Genomic DNA, 17745 nt, shown 5'->3' with positions numbered 1-17745 from the left:
CGGATGAATATGGTGAAGGAAAGGTCAAGAGAAGGGAGAAGGAAGAGTTGCCAAACCAAAGGACCTCTTGAGGGGACCTGGGCTCAAAAGGCATCCCTTCTAACCTATACTCTTTCCCCAACCTGAAATACCTCCAGGGAGATGTTGAGCTTCTGGTTCTGCTGAGACAACTAAGATATCACTGAGATTGGTGGCAGTTCACATTTCGGCACATGGTACAACTGCTCAAAGGTTCTTTGGAAGACCTGGAAGAAATTCTGTGCTGGGAAACCCTTCCTCCCAAAATTCTCAGGTGTGAAAAGCCTTGGAAACAAGGACCCCAGACACAACAGCCCTTTAGGTATAACACTGGGGCCTTAGCCCCATTTATTTGCATAGCCAGAGGTTCCTGCCACAAGCGGCAGCCTCAGACTGTGGGTAGCCATTTCCCTCCAGCCTGGGCAGGGCAGAGAGAGACACAGATGCAAATACATATTTCAGATTCCTCTCTGAGGTCAGCAGAAACCACTTCCTCCTGTCCTGCAATCTCTGTAAGACTAGCTCTAGAAGTCTGCTCAACTTGCACTCACACACAGAATCTGCTACGAGTTAAGCACCGAGTAGTAAGTAAAACCCATTACATACATTGTTCTTTTCATCACAAAGAAGTGTGATGTTACCCAGGAACTAGCTAGTCTTGGAGCAAGTGTACATGCTTCCTTCTTTCTGAACCATGGAAGAGACTACTTACTCCATGGCCTGACCTTTTGTCCCAGGGAGATTTGGGGGGGAGGGGGGGACCTTCCTGAGCTACAAAGATGCTGTTCCTGTAGGTACCATCATACTTTAGCTCCAGAGTAGGACAAGAGGGTGATCCTGCTAGGAAAGCAATCTAGAGCTTATAGCATTTGAGTAATGACCGGGACAACTGTCAGAAACAGGACCAGGGAACCCAGGGGACAATCAGTAGGTGAATCGCATCTTTTGTGAGTAGCCCAGTTTGTCCAGGTTGGGGTGGCAGGCCAGTTGCACCATTGGGGGAGGCCCACAGAGCAACAGCAGCACATCGTCCCCCGGGGCAGGCAGGTGCTCCTGGATCATGTCTGCAGTCACAAAGCCCTTGCTGTAGGCCCAATCTGAAGTACAGGGGAGAGGAGAGAACTGTCAATCCAGACCCAAGCTGGCAAGGGGTATAGAGCCCTGAGGTGGGGAGGGCCCAGAAAGGCTCTTGAGAAGGTGTCAAGTGTAGCAGCAGCTGGATGGCTACAGTCAGCAGCACAGCTGTTCCTGCGGCCCACCTGGTGAACAGAAACCTAAAGGAAAGGGCAGGGAGACCACTGCGTCCCTGCACACAGACTTGGGAGTTTTGCAGTGTCGGGGAGGGTTTGTTGCAGAACCCAACAGAGGCAAGGCCCTGATTTTGGGATATCCAGAACGGGGAGGGTACCTTCTGGGGGATGATCCAAAGTGAACCAGAGCCTAAAGCGACTGGGATGTCGGGCTTGCAGCTCCTCCAAGTCCTCCCGTAAGATTATGTCCCTTTCAGTCTGAAATGAAGAGAGGCAAAGTCTTTGGGACCTTCTCAGGCCCACATAACACCTTCCAACCAGGAGAGTAAAAGAATGCTTAGGTTCTAGGGAATAAGCACGACATCTGGGAGTTTAGGATGAGGGAAAGGAGAGGGGAACAGCCCTTATTTATATAGCACGAAGGACTAAAGATGGAAATATTTAACCAAGGTAACCTGAGGAGCAAGTTTTTATGCTCAGGTTCCAAAAATGTTTCTGTTTTTCTTTCCTTGGAGGTCAGAGAAGGAATTTGGCTCAGGGCTCTGTCCTCTTATTATAGCAGAGGGTTCTCTATCTACAGGGGGGACCTTGGGCAGAGGGCAGAACAGGCACTGGCCCATTTTGCCCATTGACGCCACATCTCTGAGGCAACCCATGCAACTGTAAAGTCCCAGGATTGAGAAAAACAAACCAACCTGGTTGGCAAAAAGCAAACAGCACTGGGTTGGATCTTTGGGGTCTTTCAGGATGGCCCGGATCAGTTGAAGCATTGGGGTGATTCCTGCATAGACAGTCCAAAGGGAGACATAGTAGCTGCAGCCCACCTGTCCCAGCTCCATAGCTAACCAACACTTTCATCTGAATGCTTCCCATTCACCCTGCACCCCACTTTCATTCCGTGTCCAAATCCTCCAATCTCCTGTGTATTCTCCAGCACCCGCATTTCTGGATAGGTATACCTCTTACCCCAAACTCACAAAAATTCCCATCTGGTGGGTAAACTGTGTAGTCATGCTCAGTCTTCACATGAGTTCATATTGTTAAAGCCCTTCTTTCAGGTACTGGGGAGCCCTGGGCATTGCTGGGAATCTTTGTCTGAACGTCCCATTGGCTAGGACTCAGATGTCACAGGCACCAACTCAATGTGACAGACCTGAACACTGGCCTTGCAGGTTAAATGTGAGTGCTCTGGAACCTAGAGCTGGATACTAACCCTTTACCAGTGAACCCTGTGGAAACCACTTAACCTCTCTGAACCTGCATTTTCTCATTTGTAAAAGAAGATGGCAAGTACCTTCTTTATAGATACAAACACAAGGAGACTAGTAGGTGTCTAACACATGGAATGTTCACTGTGAATTCTCCTTCTTTTTGACTATCCTTTTTCTAGCTGCTTTCCTATTCTCACCCAAAAATTACAAAACCCATTCAGTGTGAGGTCTTGGGCGAGTGCATGTGAATTACTTTTCATTCTATCAGTTAAAAGATTGTTTTTGGTTTCTACCTGATTATGATTTTGTTTTTCAGGTACTGGGGAGCCCTGGGCATTGCTGGGAATCCCGATTACCAGCTTGGCCATGACTTCAAACCTTTCCAGGGTCACTGGAAAGTTTTCATGGCAACATCAACAATGGTAGGAGAGAACAGCCCCCAAGTAACACATACCTGTCCCGCCAGCGATCATGCCCAGTTTCTTCACCACTCGGGGCTCCGGAGGAGACTTTTTGTTGGGCTGAATGCTAAAATTCCCTGAGAAGTCAAGTGCAGAAGTGATGGAAGAGTGAAGTCAATACAGGAAACAAAGAAAACAAGTGCAGAACTGAAAATGCATCCCAGGCCAGTTTTAGCAGCTGCAATGAAATCTGACCCTGGAGCCTGGGTGGACGTCTGGGTTGAGCCAACCCTGATAACACACATAAAGGACAATGGGCCCAGGACCACATGGCCTGCATCATTAACTACCAGTCAGTTTAGGCCCACACAGTGAGTCAGCAGCTGTCTCTGGCAGAGAGTCACCCCTAGTGAAGGCAATAGGCCTGGGGCCAGGTATGAATCTATTTTTCCAAGTGCGTAGAGGCTTGCTAATGTGCCCAGCTGTTCCCCTGGGAAGGGCTAAAAGCTCTCCCTGGTTCTCTAAACAGCTCAGCCTGAGGATGAATTTGTGAGGCAGGGCTGCTTTACTGATCTCCACAGCTGTTAAGGTTGGCAAATTCAAACGGATGGGGAACTGATCCTGGTGACAAACAGGGCTGAGAAATCTGCCTCTCTATACTATCAGAGCTATGTGTACAGGAAGGGCAGCTCTGACCCTTCCATACCTGCACATGTGCCCAAAGGACTGTGGGCCTGGAGAACTGCGAGAGGCGCAAGGAGCAGAGGGGGCCATTACCTTTCCCCGTGTAAGTGAGCAACCCACTTGGCCCTCGAAATTCCACCACATCCCCAATCTTCAGGCTGTTCAGGTACTGAGACATCTTCCCTCCCTCAGGAAATTTGGGGTGCACACCTTTCATGTAGACCTGATAAAACAGAAAGGAAAATACTTTATTTGGACTGACACTGATTTCTGAAGCCCTGCTGACTGAGTGTCCCTAAGCTGGGGCCAGGATATGCATGTGCTATCTTTTCCCCAATCCACATACTCTCTTCATATTCACAAAGGACACCCATCTCCTGCTATCCAACAAAAGTTGGGAATTTCTACAAATCCCAGGAAGAGTAAGGCAGGGAGCTCCTGGGGTTCCTTCCTACCCTCTTACCTTGATGACAAGATCCACATAGCCCTGGTCTTCATCACTAGTGACAGGAGTGTACGGCCTGATGACCAGGCTGCCATCCATTCGGGCAGAGAGGTAGACATGCTTGCCTGGGGACCATGCAGAGAACTACATAAGGGCGGCCTGCGGACGTGCTGTATTCGTCACCTTTCAAAACACCCAGGGAGATTTGAGAGAACAAGGATATCTTGCTTCCCACTGTGGTCCCAATAAGCTACCAGGCAGGGAGGATTCACTTCCTTTGAGTCCCCAGTTGGTTCCCTCTTAAGTGACCCACTGGAGAAGCTCTCAGTTACTACCAGGACCTTGGCAGCAGCAGGTGAGAAAAATTAGTGTTTGCTAAGGGGAGGAAGGAGCAAATCCTGCAGGAAGGAGGAAGGACTGTTGAGTGTTAAAGTTATCTGGGACACAGAAGCCACACCCTATAATGGCCTAGTGGCACCACAGCCTAGAGGATCCAGCCAGGTAAGGAAGAGGAATGGAGTGTGAAGGGAATGGTCTAAAGCAACATGTTTCAGGAGACTAGGTAGGAGAATTGCTCCCTAAGTATACTAAGGAAAGGAGCCCACACTTTCCTTACCCACAGGCAGCCCCAGAGTGTGGTGGGCGGTGGGCAGGGCAAATCGGAACCTCTTGGTGTTGTGGCTCACAGTCTGGAGGATGGATGACAGTGTGTCACCAGGACATCCCAACTGCAATGGATGCTGCAGCTTCGTACCAGGAGCGGAGCTCCGGTTCTACTCCACCCCTCCCACCACAACTCACCGTCTTGTCTATCAGTCGCAGCAGGTACTTTTCATTGGGGTCCAGGAGAGTGACCCGTGGCCGGCGGGACCTCCGAACCAAGTAGGTGCCCAGAGCCAGGCCTAGTAGTGTCAGCAGCCCCGCCCCCAGGGAGGCCAGCAGGCCTGGGCTCTGTGGGGAGAGGAGGCAGTGTGACGGCCCCGCGGGAAAAGTGCCCCGGGCATAGGTGGTGACCGTCCCGTACCACCAGCTGCCCCAAGGGTGGCGACCCCGAGCTCCAGCACGGGAGCAGGCTCAGGCCGGAGGGGTCCCCCTGGGCAGGGTACCGGGACCCCAGCATCCAGGGCGAGGGCGGCGGTGAGGTCCATAGCTGAGTGGTCAGAACCGGATGGAGCGGAGTGCCCCTGGGGCACGACATGCAGCATTGGTCTCACCGGCTGGAACCCCATGACCCAGCACCGCGTCCTCTACGGATGCGCCCTCGAAGCGCTCCCACAATCCGTCGCGTGGCGGGCGGGAGGCGAGGCCTGGAAAGAGCCCGGACTAGGAGGGGCGGGGCCTGACATGGGAGTCCAGAAAAGATGAGGGGCCTTGCTCAAGCGGGAGCGGAAGAGGCGAGTCCAAAAAGGAGACCCCTCGCAAAGGGCGCAAGGCCCCGGAAGAGCTCCGCCGGATAGGCGGGGCTTAAAAAGGCCGGGGGAGAGGCGGAAGGAGCGGGCCAGGAAGAGGTGAGGCCTAGGGCGGCCCGGAAGGGGCGGGGCCTGCCGGGGTCGACCCGAAGAAGGTGGCACCAGAATAGATGGGCAGGCAGAAGAGGCGGGCCTGAGAGGAGCAGGGAGCCGGAAGTGCGGGGTTTGTCAGCCGCGGGGCCGGGGCTGTAAGGGGCGAGGACTGATGAGGAGTGGGGGTGCCGGAAAGGGCCGGTCTGTGTGTGGCTCGGCAAGGGCGGGAGCTGGAATCTGCGGTGCCGGAAGAGGCGAGGCGGAAGGGGCGGGCCCACAGTAGTATGGACCCGGAAAAGGCGGGGCGGAGCGACGACTGGGCGGAAGGGATTGGCGCGAAGGGGGCGGGGCCTGACCCAGAGCGTCGGGGGGCAAGGGCGGCGAGGCCAGAGGCCGGGCGCTGGCCGGACTGCCCCTCTCAGGGAGGGCAGTGACTCCTTCCCGGAAAGGCCTCTGCGCGCAGCGCTGATGAGACGAGGCGGTTCCGGGGACTCCCGCCCTCTGGCCCTCGGAAGCCGAGAGGAAGCTGTCTCGTCCCTTCCCGCCAGGCCGTCCTTCCCCAGGAGCAGACAGCTCCGCCGGCCGGGCGGCTGGGTTTACACCTGTGGCTGCGTGTAACTTTTCACAGTGCTTCTTTTCATCCTCACACAACCCCAGTTCAGGCAGTAACCTACGCGGTCACTCCACGCAGAGTGCCCAGGCCTTGACCAGTTTCTAGCTTTATTTCTTGCCAGCCACGTGGACTGCGTCCCAAGACCCCTCCTCGCCGAGCTCCCGCGCGCCTCTACCTCTCCTCCTCCTCAGGCTGAGTCCAGACCCTGATCTGCCTGATGAGGAGCCAGGAGTCTTGAGAAGCCAGCACCACCAGTCGTATGCAGCTCAGCTGCTCCACAGTGTCTTCTTCATAAAACACCCTCTGGTCCAAGTTTCCCTGCACCAGTGGCCCGAGCAGGGTGTAGCGAGCACAGCCCTCTGCATCCGGCAGGGGGCCGTAGCCCAGCTCCACCTGGCCTTGCTGCAGCCGGTACAGCCCTTGTGTGTCCGAGCCTGTCAGCACCTCTATGCGGATCACCTTCTGTGGCTTTTCCAAAATCACCGTCAGGGTGTTGCCTCTTAAGGGATCCATGGTGGAGTAGCACTCGTCGTTCAGAACATAAGCGTACTGAGGAATCACGTTCGATACTGTCCTCATGTCAGTGAGAACACTGGCTACAGGGTTGTCTGGTTCACCAAAGACCATTTCCTTCTCCACAGGAAAGCAGGAATCCTCGGACGCAGAATAACTGCCCACGCGATAGAAGACTGGGGGACTGAAATGAATGGGAACATGCTGGGCCAGGAGAAGACGGAACTGAGAGAGAAGCAAGTGAGTAGGCGTGTCCTTAGGGAAGAGAAGGAGAAAAGCGGTCAGGCGGGGGAGGTTGCTGGTGTGGAAGACTTTCCCGGAGAAGCTCAGGCTGGAGAACTCCAGGATCACCCAGGGTCGCTCTTTCCAGGCTGACAGTGCCCAATAGATAGTAGAAACAAATTTGGGGGTGCAGTAAACATCATCTTCTATCATCAGGAAGTATTCAGAAAGGCTGGTGGCAAAGTTCATAAGGAGGGCATAATCGGCTTTCTGCCTGGAATAAACAGCTTCACAGGGTGCGGAGTCATTAGTGTGACCCAGATCTCCTGGGACAGGAGAGCCGCTGAGACTACCGTGGATCACGAGCAGCTCCTGGTCTTCAATATGAGGTTGGAAGAGGACTGAAATATTGGTGACCATTTGGCTGAGCCATTTGGGGTCAGGATCTGACAGGTGGACCAGCACCACGATACAGTTCAGCTCAGACACCGAGGAGGCTTCGAACAGGGACTGCAGGGTGTGCAAGAGGGTGCTTCCATGAGGACGCTGCACTAAGGAGATCCCCATCGTCAGCAGTTCTGGGGTGAGGGGACATAGGGCACCATTAGCACTTCTAGGTGGTGATGAGACCCTCCTCCACTCTCCCCTTAATGCTAACACCTGAGAGAAAATCACATTTCCTTTCCCTTGGAGAGTGTGGTCCAGTAAGAGGTTAATCTCTGCTCAGAGGCTGTGAGGTAGTTTTATTTGATCACTACTTTGCAAGGCTGTTGGGGGAACGTTTGTGAAGGACAAGACTCTGATGGGGAGGCTGTCACATACCAAAGGGAAACGCTGGCATGGCAAATTAGCCTGGCGTTCACCTCAGACCTGGAGGAACCTGAGGGCTCTCGCAGTCCAGTGCCCGGTGAGTTGGCACCCACCACGCTTGTCTCCCTCTGGGTCCTCTCCCAACCTCGTCTCTCAGCCTGACCTCCCACCCACGTACTCACTCTTCTCCTGGGGCCGGGCTCCAGCCAGGACTTTGTAGTTGGCTTGCTGGAGCACAGGGGAGCTTCTCTGCATCTCCTTGAAGGTCTCCAAGTGGTTCTTGCTTTCAGAGCTGATTTGCTCCTGATTCAGCTGCTGCAGTATTTTCTTCTTTTCCTCCTGCTGAGGATGGATAAGCATCAGCCCTGAGCTTTACCCCAGCTCCTCTGGAGACAAAGGAGGACAGGATGGGAAAGCCCCAGGATCCAGTCACCAGTGAGCCTGAGTGTTGGGGCTTAGTGAAGTGCTGTCTCCACCTCGTCATGAGTACAAACGTGGCTCTGGAAGGGGTGGTAGCCCAGGGGTCAGGGAAGTGGGGCACTCCAGTTCCATGTGGCTTCCTGTGGCAAGGTCTCAGGCTTCTGCAGAATAAGAACCTGCCTATCCCACCTTGCCCCATGTCTGATTTCTCCACCACTACAGGCTGGCAGAGCACCTGACTCTGCTTGGACTATGCGGGGTGCTGTGACAGCTGCTGAAGACCAAGCTGTCTTGTCCTTAAGGAATCGCACACGGTGCCTCAATTCTAAAGCCCTTCCTTTGCTCAGTTCTGACTGCACACTTCCCCACCCCCATCTCACGCTCTGATCTAGCTGGTTTGAGGCATGTAGAGAGGACATGGACCCCAGAACCTGAGCCTGCCCCCCTCTACTGCAGCCGTGCATGTGGGAGGAGTCACCTTGGGGCTCCGAGTCTCTGTCCCTACAGGGAGAATGGGAGGGCACCATCTCCCCCATGGTGAGGACAGTGGCAGCAGCACCAGGCAGCTCCTAGCACGTGGGGCCTGCCAGTCAGCACGGCCATCTAGGTCTACACATGCTCTCTCGACACTTAAAGTGCCCTCTTCCTCTCTTCTTCTAGTCAAATCCTATCCATATTAAACACTGGTTTAATATTTATCTTTTTTTGACTCTCTCCTGAATCTTCAAGTGCCCTCTTCTTAAAACTTCTATGGTAATACTAGAGTGTTTACATAACTGGAAAAATTTCCACCCTGCTGAAGTGTTGGCAAGTAGTCCAGCCTCAATTTCTGGCACTTACCAACGACACGCTGTACTCAAGATGCTTCTTCTTGTCCTGGAGGAAGAAGCTCAGGGAGATGAAGGACACAGCCACGATGGAGTATTTCCATAAGGGCATGGTGCTGGGCCCGGCAACTAGGCAGGAAGTGAGCAGGTGCTGGGCCCTGAGTGAGAGAAGTCAGAGACGTCCTCCTGTTGCCTGAGGCCTCCCCTCCCTTCCCCCACCCTTTCTCCTGGACACTTATGCCAATTTACTTCCTTTCCCTTTTCCACCCACTTCGACGACAACCCCCCCACCCCCCACCCCCCATAACCATCTAAGGAGAGACAAAGGTCACGGAGTTTGGTTCTGGTTCTAGTCAGCCTCTACCTTCTTCACCTCCTGTCTGGGTTTCCAGGTGAAACTGGAGCAGTGTCTTTGGTTTATCCACTCTTGGAGTAGAGGTCCCACCAGGGAGGATGTGTTGCCAAGAAGAGGAAATCAAGGATTAGGTGTTAGGCACACCCGTCCCTAAACTCAAACTCAAGCAAAAGTCTCCATTCAGGAATTATTTTGGACAGATTACAAGGTTTGGGGTCAAGTCCCAGGGACCAAGGGAAACTCCTGTACGTCTCCCCAACCCTGGACTGGTAGGAAGGATGGAAACCTAGAAGTGACTGGAAATTTCTAATCCTGCAGAAGTCTTGACCATGTTTGCAGAGCCACAGTGATTGGAGGTTTTTGTCTAACAGAAAATGTGGCTTGATAAACCATCAGAGAGTAGGGATTTCATTGAAATCAAAGAGAAAAAAACTTTAATGTTGCAGGATGGGGGTCCAGAGTGCTCCTCTGAGGTAGCAGAAACTAGTCACCCTCCCAGGAGACCCTGCCTGACAACCATTGTTCCCCCTGAATGGGGGCTGCTCACATCAAGCACCTGTTTCTGGCTACTGTGGGAACAAGGTTTAAAGCCAGCTTTCCAGTCTTATCTCAACCCAGAACCTGGAACTTAACTGTCAGTTTGAATCAAATTGACAAGCGTGGATATTGAGTGATCCCTTCCCTTATTAGAGGGCCCCATAGATAGTTTTTGGAGGAACCATCCGTGTTATAGGATATCCAGTTATAGGATAAATAAGTAATTTAGATGTGTGTTCATCATCATTCAGTTCAAAATAATTTCTAATTGCTGCGATTTCTTTTTTGGCCCATGAGCTATTCAGAATTGTTGCTTAACTTCAACGTTTATGCATTTTCTAGATATATAATTATTTGCTTCTACTTTTATTCCTTTTTGGTTAGAGAGCATATTTTATATGATTACAATCCTTTAAACCAAGGTCACCTTCCAATACTCTCCGTAGTTATCACACAAGATTAGTGGAAAGTTTTCCTACCTCACCCCAATCTTGACTTTCTGGCTTCCCCTTCCAGATAACTACTTGAATTTGAAGCAGATCTGGCTTCTCTGGTTTGTCTGTCAGTCCTGTCCTTGCCACTGTTTTGTCACCCCCTGGCCGAAAGGAGATGCCATTTTGGCTAACTATGCTCATCACTCTCTTGTCTAAACAAGCCCTGGCCTGGGGCCTGGCCCTGACTGGCCTCATGGCCCAGGCAGCCTTCATGGCAAATTGCCAATCTTTCCCATAAAGCCACAATTTTCGTTCTTTGCGAGCTGTTCCCTTGCCCCCATCTGGACCTGAGCCTGAAGTTTGGCTAACTTCTGTTTTTTTTAAAATCCTCACCCAAGGATATGTTTTTTGATTGACTGGTTGGTTGATTGGTTGCAAAGTATCGACCTGTTGTGCCCCAACTGGGGACTGAACCCGCAACTTGGGCATGTGCTCTGACTGAAAGTCAAACCCACAACCTTTTGGTGCATGGGATGACACTCCAAATAACTGAGCCACCTGGCCAGGGTTGGCTACTGTCTTGATTGGCACTGTTGGTACATCTACAGCCAGGCTGGGTCTGCAGCAGCACCAGTAGGAAGAGCAGTGGCTGCCTCGGGCGAAACAGAGCCTAACCCTTTTCTTAAATAAATAGCATCTATTTCCTTTTTTGTTTAAAATAGATCTGGTGGAGTCACCCAGTTTTGTATCACAAATTCACGCCATCTCTGAGCTGAACCTCTGTGCTTGTGCAGATTATGTTCTGCACAGGGGAGTGGCAGGAACTAAACCCACCATTAGAAACCCTGGCGTGGGGTCTTCACACCGGGAGCCACCCACCTTGGGAAGGAGTGCCTTTTAGTTTTACAGAAGTGCGCTATGTACTGGCAGAGTCCACCCCCAATCCCATACCAAGATGGAATCAGATGTGCAAGGGACTTGTTGGGGGGGGGGGGGCATCACAGCCTTTGAGGCCACAATGCAGGTTTGACAAGTGAGAATGAAGGGGAAGGGAGGGGGGCTGTAGACATCAGCAGTTTCAAGAAAGCTTCAGACAGGTCACTGGGGAATCCATCTTAGCCCTCAGCTATCACGTCGGAGGGTTTTGTGGATTCCCTGGTGGTGTGGCCCAAACCTACATTCCTAAATGGATCCTAAATTCCTTGTCTCCCTTTCCCCAGTTGTACAATTACCCAAGTAAATGTCTGTAGGTGCCTTGGTGGGGGTGGGGGCGGTCTGGGTAATCTTACAGGACCTGTGTTGCGGGTTCCTTCTCTCTAGGGACCTGCCCACCTCCCCTCATTGCACAGGGACCTGAAAATTGGCTCAGGTCCAGAAACCAGGCAAGGGATTGACTTACTAGGGCAACTGTTCCTCCATTTTTGCCTTTCGTGGTTGTCTGCCTACCTACTTTGCCCATAGTGATGATGTCCTGTTGGCCTATTTTAACCTCTATTTCCACAACCACCTGAACATCCTGAGGAGGCCAGTCCCAAATCCCCACCTTACTGTTTCCTCAGAATACTCTCAGCACCCCCTTGTTAGTTCACATCTGCCAAGTTGCTGACGTGAACATGGGATTAGACATTCCAGAGCTTCATTAGTGGAGAGGAGCAGGCAGGGAGAGGCTTTAGATTTTGGCCAAGGTCTGACAAGGGTAGAAGGTGACAGAGAAGGAAGGATTGGCCAGGAAGCCTGGGACTGCAGTGTGGTTCTGGGAGTTTCAAACATGCTGATGTCACCTGTCAGAGGCCCACTCCATCTTGTCAGAATGCGCCCTGCTGGTGACCCTCTGGTCAGCCATCAGCTGGGAGCATTCTGCGGGGTGTATTGGCCTTGCCACCAACATTGAGGTCGATCCTGTGGCTGCCTGATGCTGAGCTTCTCCCTCCCACCCCCTTTCCTTGTTTCTGTCCCCCCATCCTGTTTGCAGATTCCAGCTCTTGCATTCACTTGGATTGCAGATCACTGGGACACACTGCCTGACTTTTGATTTGGGTTCTTCCCAAATATCCCTCTTAGAGCTGTCCTTTCCTTTCCTCCTCTCCCTGCCTTCATGGATTCTAGTTCTCAAGCTAGTGAAAACCGGACACTGCACACTAGCTGAGCTCAGGGCTCAAATTTTCTGGGAATAAAGATCTCGTAGCCAAACAGTGAAAAAAAAGTAAAATATCTGAAGTTTTTCCTATCAGAAACCCACGTTACCTTATAGTCCCAGAGATAAGACTGTGCTGGACACAGGAGCTACCACGGATCAGAACAAATGATTTTCAGTAATTTGGAGGCTATTTAAAAAGGAATACGTGGCATGTTGGGTAATCATGTAGAAGAGGACACTGCCTGACCATAACAGGATCAATACGTGTGCATCAAATGACCACCTTGAATGGAAAATGAGACCACAGAGCACACAGCTGTGTTCCTCTCCTGCCACACAGGAAGTTCAGCCTTTAATGAGTCCATTTCTGCTAGTGGAGAGGCCCCCATCCTCTGTTGTGCGGCTAGTCTTGTGATATGAGCGTCAGTCAGTCCTATCCACGTGCTCCTGCTGTTTCTGGAAGTCGGGTATTCCTGCCTCAAGGGGAGAATTCTGAATGGTAGGCCTTTTGGAGAGAAAACAAGGCAGGGTTTTAACAAGCCCACCTCATCCACCAGTGGCTCTGGGACCAAGAGCACATTTATCACTTAAACTTCACTTGGTCCAGAGGTTGATGTGCCTGACCACTACTCCAGAGGGTGCATGGGCTGTCACAAGCAATCTCACACATTTCACCTTCTTCGCAGACTTGTAAGACAACACCTGCTTATTCAGAATGCCATTTGCCAGTAGCCCCAGCAGAACATAGTCGTCACAGTCACTGACCTTGTTTGTAGAATCACAGCCCAGTTCTACTTGTCCCTCTTCCAGCTGATTCTTGCCTCTCAGGTCAGAGCCAGTCAGCACTTCAACTCGGGACACATGGGCAGGTACTTTCAAAACTATAGTTAGATGGCTGCCAGGCTCAGCCGACTTGGTGTAAAAGAAGTTCTCATCCAGGCTGTAGGCATTTGAGGGAACAGAGTTGTTGGCGACCTTTAGGCTGGTGTGGACAGAGGCAGCAGGGTTGCTGGGAGAGCCAAAGTCATCTTCCTCAAAGGAGGAGGAGTTGCCTACTTGCTGGAAGAGGGAGGGCAGGAACTGGACCCGGGTGCGATTGGAGAGGTCCTGAAAATGGGAAAGGAGGTCGGCACAGGGCATTTCTCGGAAGAGGAGCACAAAGGGGACAAAGTGGGACATGTCTCCAGTGTGGAAAAGCGTCCCAGTGAGACCCAGGGGAGAGAACTCCAGCATCACCCAAGGACTGCTTGCCCAGGCAGACACTGTGGTAATTATCTGGGTGACAAATCCGGGGGCGCACCTCACGTCATCTTCGACCATCAGAAAGTAGTCAGAGTAGGGGGTAGCAAAACTCATGAGGGAGACATAGTTCATGTTCTGTCTGGAGTGGAAGGCTGCGTGGGCTGGAGGGTTGTTAAAGGTCTTCTCAAGGTCCTTCAAGGGAAGGTATCTGGTGAGAGGAGTAGTGATCACTACTAGCTCTCTGGCCTGGATGTGTGGTTTAAACAGGGCTGAGAGATTGTAGATCATTTGTACAAGCCACTTGGGGTCCGGACCTGCCAGGTGTACCAGAACAGTGACGTGCTTCCGCTCAGATGAGGAGGAAGCAAAGAAGAGAGACTGCAGGGTGTCCACGAGGTGGCTCCCCTGGGGACGTTGCACTGAAGAAATCCCTATGGTCAGCAGCTCTAGGGTTGGGGAGAGAGAGGACCTTTATCAACTTATGGAAGTGAGAAAAACAGTTGCTACGGGTGCGGTTACAATACTCTCAGGTTTTCCCATACGCCAACTTAATGTGTTCCTATGGATATTTTACATTTTTTCTCCCCCAGGCCTAAGTATGGACTATGTTAGGAGTTAATATCTGGTCACAAATTGTGAGCTTTTAAAAAATCATTACCTTTGAGAAACTACTGTTGGAGAAATAAATAAAGATGATAAACCAAAAAATTTGCATTTATGTCTCTTCTCACCCAAAATGCCACTGAAAAACCAGAAAAGTTGCCATTAAAGAACCATAATGTTTGCAGAATTCCTGGAAGACAGAGAATATGGAACAGGAGGGGTGGAGAAGTCCAAGTAGAAGACTTCATACTTCAGAAGACACAGAAAAAAACGAATGCATAGATGCATCTTCATCTTCAAAGCCTCAGAGGAATTCTAAGTTCAGCCACCCAAAGGGAGAACCACAAAGTGTGACTGAGCTGACAGAAGAAAGGCCACATAATGTCTACACACAGATCTCAGCAACAGATGCCAACATGGTTACCATGACAGGGAAAAGGATACTGCAGGGGTGAGCGAGGACCACAGACAGATCTATTCTAGAGCTGTAAATTTGGGAGTAATCAGCATATAGGTGGTACTTAAAGCTGTGAGTCTGGGTGAGGTCACCAAGGCAGTCCTGAAAAGGAATGAGCTCTGGGCACCTCGACATTTAGATGTTGGAGAGAGAAGATAAACCAGCAGAAGACACTGAGGATCTATCAGTGAGGTTGGGGGAAAACCAGAGTTTGGGATCCTGGAAGCAACTGGAAAGAGTGGTCTATTGTGTCAGATGCTGTTGTGAGTCTCTGCTCTCCACCTGCCTGACCTGCCCCTTTCGTGGTCTAGACCCCTGTGCACACTCACTTTTTTCCACAGGAGGGGCTCCAACCAAGATACGGGAGTTCACGTTTTTGAGTGATTCTAAGTTTTTCTGCATATATTTGAACTTTTGCAGGTGATGTGTTCTACCAGGGTTGAGCTGCATCCGGGCTCTCTGCCAAGCTACCAGCTCCTTTTCCTCCTGAGAAAAGATAAGTTTCATCTCTGAGTCCTGCCCTTTGGGAATAATGGCTGAGTGGGTTCCCTTTTCGCATCACATAATAAAACACCTCCAGGATACAGGGTTAGGTTGCTCAGGGCTCAACTCAGTTTCTTTCTATCATCTGAAAAAGTTCTACCCTGGGGATTTTTGTATAGGTTATGGGTCTTGGGGTGAAGGGAGTCCGGGGTTATATGTAGGAAATGAGAGTGTGTCAGCCCACGCCATTCCTCTCCCACAGTCATCTCTCTGACTAGTCTGATGTCGGTCACTTAATCCAATGAAGGGCAAAGCATGTGTTAAGCATGAGAGAGGAGATGGGGAGATGCTACCCCAGTGCCCGAGTTTAAATTCCTTTTTTTTAAAAAATATATCTTTATTGATTTCAGAGAGAGGAAAGGAGAGGGAGAGAGAGATAGAAACATCAATGATGAGAGAGTCATTGATGAAGCCCACAACCTGGGCACGTGCCCTGACCAGGAATCGAACCTCGATCGCCTGGATCCTAGGTCGACGCTTAATGGCTGAGCCACGCCCGGCTGGGCCCAGTCTAAATTCTTCATCATCAAAATTAATTTTCACCCCTCTCCCTTTTTTTCTTTGCTTTTCCTGGGTTCTGGTGGAATTTTCTCAATCCCTTACAATTTTTCTCAACTTGCAGAAATGACTTAACTTCAGTGAGGTTCAGGATCCTATGGTATAAAATGGGGATAAAATGTGTAACTTTGAACCATAGGAAACAAGTGTAATTTCTTCCTAGCCCTGAATTCTCTCTCCCAGAGTGCCACATCTTTTATTGCCCCATCAAAGAAAAATATGTTGAGTCCTTAGGCTTTATTGTTTTTCTTCTTTGAGTGTCTACAATGTTAGTGACAATTTCACACAAATGGACACTTAGATAATGTCTCTTTTTTTTCAGTCCAGGGATTTCCACTTTGCCCGACCCATAGCTTCTGGTACTCACTAAGGACAGGAAACTTGTAGTGTCAAAAGGGCTTTCTCTAATGAAGAAGAAGAAGAAGACTGAGAACAGGGCAGCTGCGGTCATGATGAGCATGCACAGGACATCCTTCATGATGCTGACTGGGGACTTGTACGGCTGCTTCTTAATCTGTGACTTGTGGGTGTACACTCACAGGGCCTGGCTGCAACTCCCCAGAGAAATGTGAGCAGCACATGAATCCTGAGTCTCCTACTCAAAGAAGCACACAAACACCGTTTTTGCCTATTTTCATTCTATTCCTACTTGCATTAGAAAACAACTATTAGCCTATAATTTTGGACAGTGTATAAAGCTGTAATTCTGTGACAATGATAACAGAAAGGGGTGACGATAAAGATGTATAAGCAGAACTTTTATTATTGAAAGTGTTATAACTTTAAGATATTAAATGTAATCCTCATTGTAAACACACGCAAATACCTATCACATATACACAAAAGTGAGTGAGAAAATGTTTCAAATGTCTCACTATGAAAATTCAACTAAACACAAACGTGGACAGTGATGCAGAAAATGAGGGACAAATTAAATGTTCTAAGGTGTCTAGAAAGAGGAGTGGAGCAGGTGTTCGGTAATGGAGGTGACAGTAGGCTTTAGGAATTTTTACAGATAATATTGTGCAATGAGAAGGCTTAGTGCTTACCGGCTGCATTTGCAAACTGCCAATAAACATAAATTATGTATACATGGAAAAACTATTTGAAACAATTATTAGTTAACAGTCTATTAGGCCCTTGTTTCATGTTATGACTTTTAGATGAATTAAATCTGAACAGTTCAAGATTATAATCAACTATATTCAGTTTCAATTGTAATTCCTAGTTGATTCAAGCCTATGAGCACGACCTCTGGGAACAGTTACACAATGGTAGTCAAGCCAGCGTCCTTACTCCTGACCAGCGTCCACGTACGAGGCCAAGGGGTCAGTAAGATTAAAAAGGGTGGAACTTTGATCCCTAAGTACTGTGCTTCCCGATCCAGGGAGCAGCACCTTTCGGGACGGCAAGGAAGTTGGAAGGACAAATAAAAAACCTCAGGACCACAGGTAACGACTTATTCGTGCTGGCGACAGCAGCCAGGTCCTGCTCCTTTCCGGCGACCTTCGCTCGGCGGCGCTCCTCTCTCCCGAGAGGAAGGACAACAACGCTCCTTCCTCATCGATCCTTCTACTACTTTGTTTGCATGACGGCGATAAATCAAAAAACTTTAAGAGCCCGCCCTGCCATGCTGAGAATGTGTTAACTCACAGGTTTCGAGGAGAAATGAGACTGAAGACTTACTCGGTGGAGCAGCAGGCGCGCAGGCCCTGTGGCTTGAGGAGCAGGGACGTGACAATGTCCGTCAGTTTGGGTGAAGCGACCCTGCAGCGTGGACATGGGCGGCATTAGAAAAACCCGGAGGTCACGCTGGAAACTCAGTTCTGACCCACGCGGTGTGGGTTTCGGGACTGAGAAGGGGTACAAACCGCGGAAACGCGCGCGGCCCCGACAGCCACCAACCTCCACGCAGCCCCGGCGCAGGCGGGCGCTGGATGGTGACGTCACTACGCCGGGCGGT

The 17745-nt window shown here is 50.6% G+C and overlaps 2 protein-coding genes and 1 long non-coding RNA gene across 13 annotated transcripts; 1 reads left to right on the top strand and 2 right to left on the bottom strand.

The window, feature by feature from the left end:
- Positions 1-333: 333 nt before the first annotated feature.
- CYB5R1 (cytochrome b5 reductase 1) lies at positions 334-5466 on the bottom strand. 4 transcript variants are annotated; one of them, XM_081124289.1, is made up of 9 exons: positions 5224-5466; positions 4811-4960; positions 4626-4698; positions 4028-4134; positions 3658-3787; positions 2934-3017; positions 1964-2049; positions 1427-1526; positions 334-1115 (listed from the first exon to the last, which is right to left on the bottom strand). In XM_081124289.1, exons 1-9 carry the CDS (start codon positions 5236-5238, stop codon positions 943-945), a joined length of 918 nt encoding a protein of 305 aa, XP_080980415.1. In that variant the 5' UTR covers positions 5239-5466; the 3' UTR covers positions 334-942. The 4 variants fall into 4 exon arrangements, with proteins under 4 accessions (XP_080980415.1, XP_080980414.1, XP_080980413.1 ...); XM_081124288.1 differs by having other exon boundaries at positions 5116-5454; XM_081124287.1 differs by having other exon boundaries at positions 4626-4737; positions 5224-5449.
- A 79-nt stretch (positions 5467-5545) lies between these two features.
- On the top strand, positions 5546-7273 carry LOC308550449. Its single transcript, XR_013997899.1, has 3 exons — positions 5546-5641; positions 6766-6877; positions 7195-7273. It is a non-coding gene; the product is annotated as an uncharacterized lncRNA (long non-coding RNA).
- Positions 6200-17744, bottom strand: LOC308550445 (alpha-1,6-mannosyl-glycoprotein 4-beta-N-acetylglucosaminyltransferase-like). 8 transcript variants are annotated; one of them, XM_081124271.1, is made up of 7 exons: positions 17469-17706; positions 16150-16377; positions 15011-15167; positions 13145-14067; positions 8930-9074; positions 7852-8011; positions 6200-7437 (listed from the first exon to the last, which is right to left on the bottom strand). In XM_081124271.1, the coding sequence occupies exons 5-7, from the start codon at positions 9026-9028 to the stop codon at positions 6296-6298; spliced, it is 1401 nt and encodes a 466-aa protein (XP_080980397.1). In that variant the 5' UTR covers positions 9029-9074; positions 13145-14067; positions 15011-15167; positions 16150-16377; positions 17469-17706; the 3' UTR covers positions 6200-6295. The 8 variants fall into 8 exon arrangements, with proteins under 8 accessions (XP_080980397.1, XP_080980398.1, XP_080980399.1 ...); XM_081124272.1 differs by lacking the exons at positions 15011-15167; positions 16150-16377; XM_081124273.1 differs by lacking the exons at positions 15011-15167; positions 16150-16377 and having other exon boundaries at positions 13145-13486; positions 17469-17701.
- Position 17745: the final 1 nt, after the last annotated feature.

Source organism: Miniopterus schreibersii (assembly GCF_964146895.1).
Source record: "Miniopterus schreibersii genome assembly, chromosome: 21".
Lineage (NCBI taxonomy): Eukaryota > Metazoa > Chordata > Mammalia > Chiroptera > Miniopteridae > Miniopterus > Miniopterus schreibersii.
This window is presented reverse-complemented; position numbering and strand designations above follow the sequence as displayed.

Excerpts from the sequence above, each read along its gene's own strand:
- CYB5R1 (XM_081124286.1), bottom strand. The coding sequence starts at position 5,214 with ATGCTGCATGTCGTGCCCCAGGGGCACTCCGCTCCATCCGGTTCTGAC. Across the intron at positions 4,738-4,810 it reads TGCGACTGATAGACAAGACG|TTGGGATGTCCTGGTGACAC; the intron begins GTGAGTTGTGGT and ends CATCCATTGCAG. Across the intron at positions 4,135-4,625 it reads CACTCTGGGGCTGCCTGTGG|GCAAGCATGTCTACCTCTCT; the intron begins GTAAGGAAAGTG and ends CATGGTCCCCAG.
- LOC308550445 (XM_081124271.1), bottom strand. The coding sequence starts at position 9,028 with ATGCCCTTATGGAAATACTCCATCGTGGCTGTGTCCTTCATCTCCCTG. Across the intron at positions 8,012-8,929 it reads TTGAGTACAGCGTGTCGTTG|CAGGAGGAAAAGAAGAAAAT; the intron begins GTAAGTGCCAGA and ends ATCCATCCTCAG. Across the intron at positions 7,438-7,851 it reads AGCCCGGCCCCAGGAGAAGA|AACTGCTGACGATGGGGATC; the intron begins GTGAGTACGTGG and ends CCCTCACCCCAG.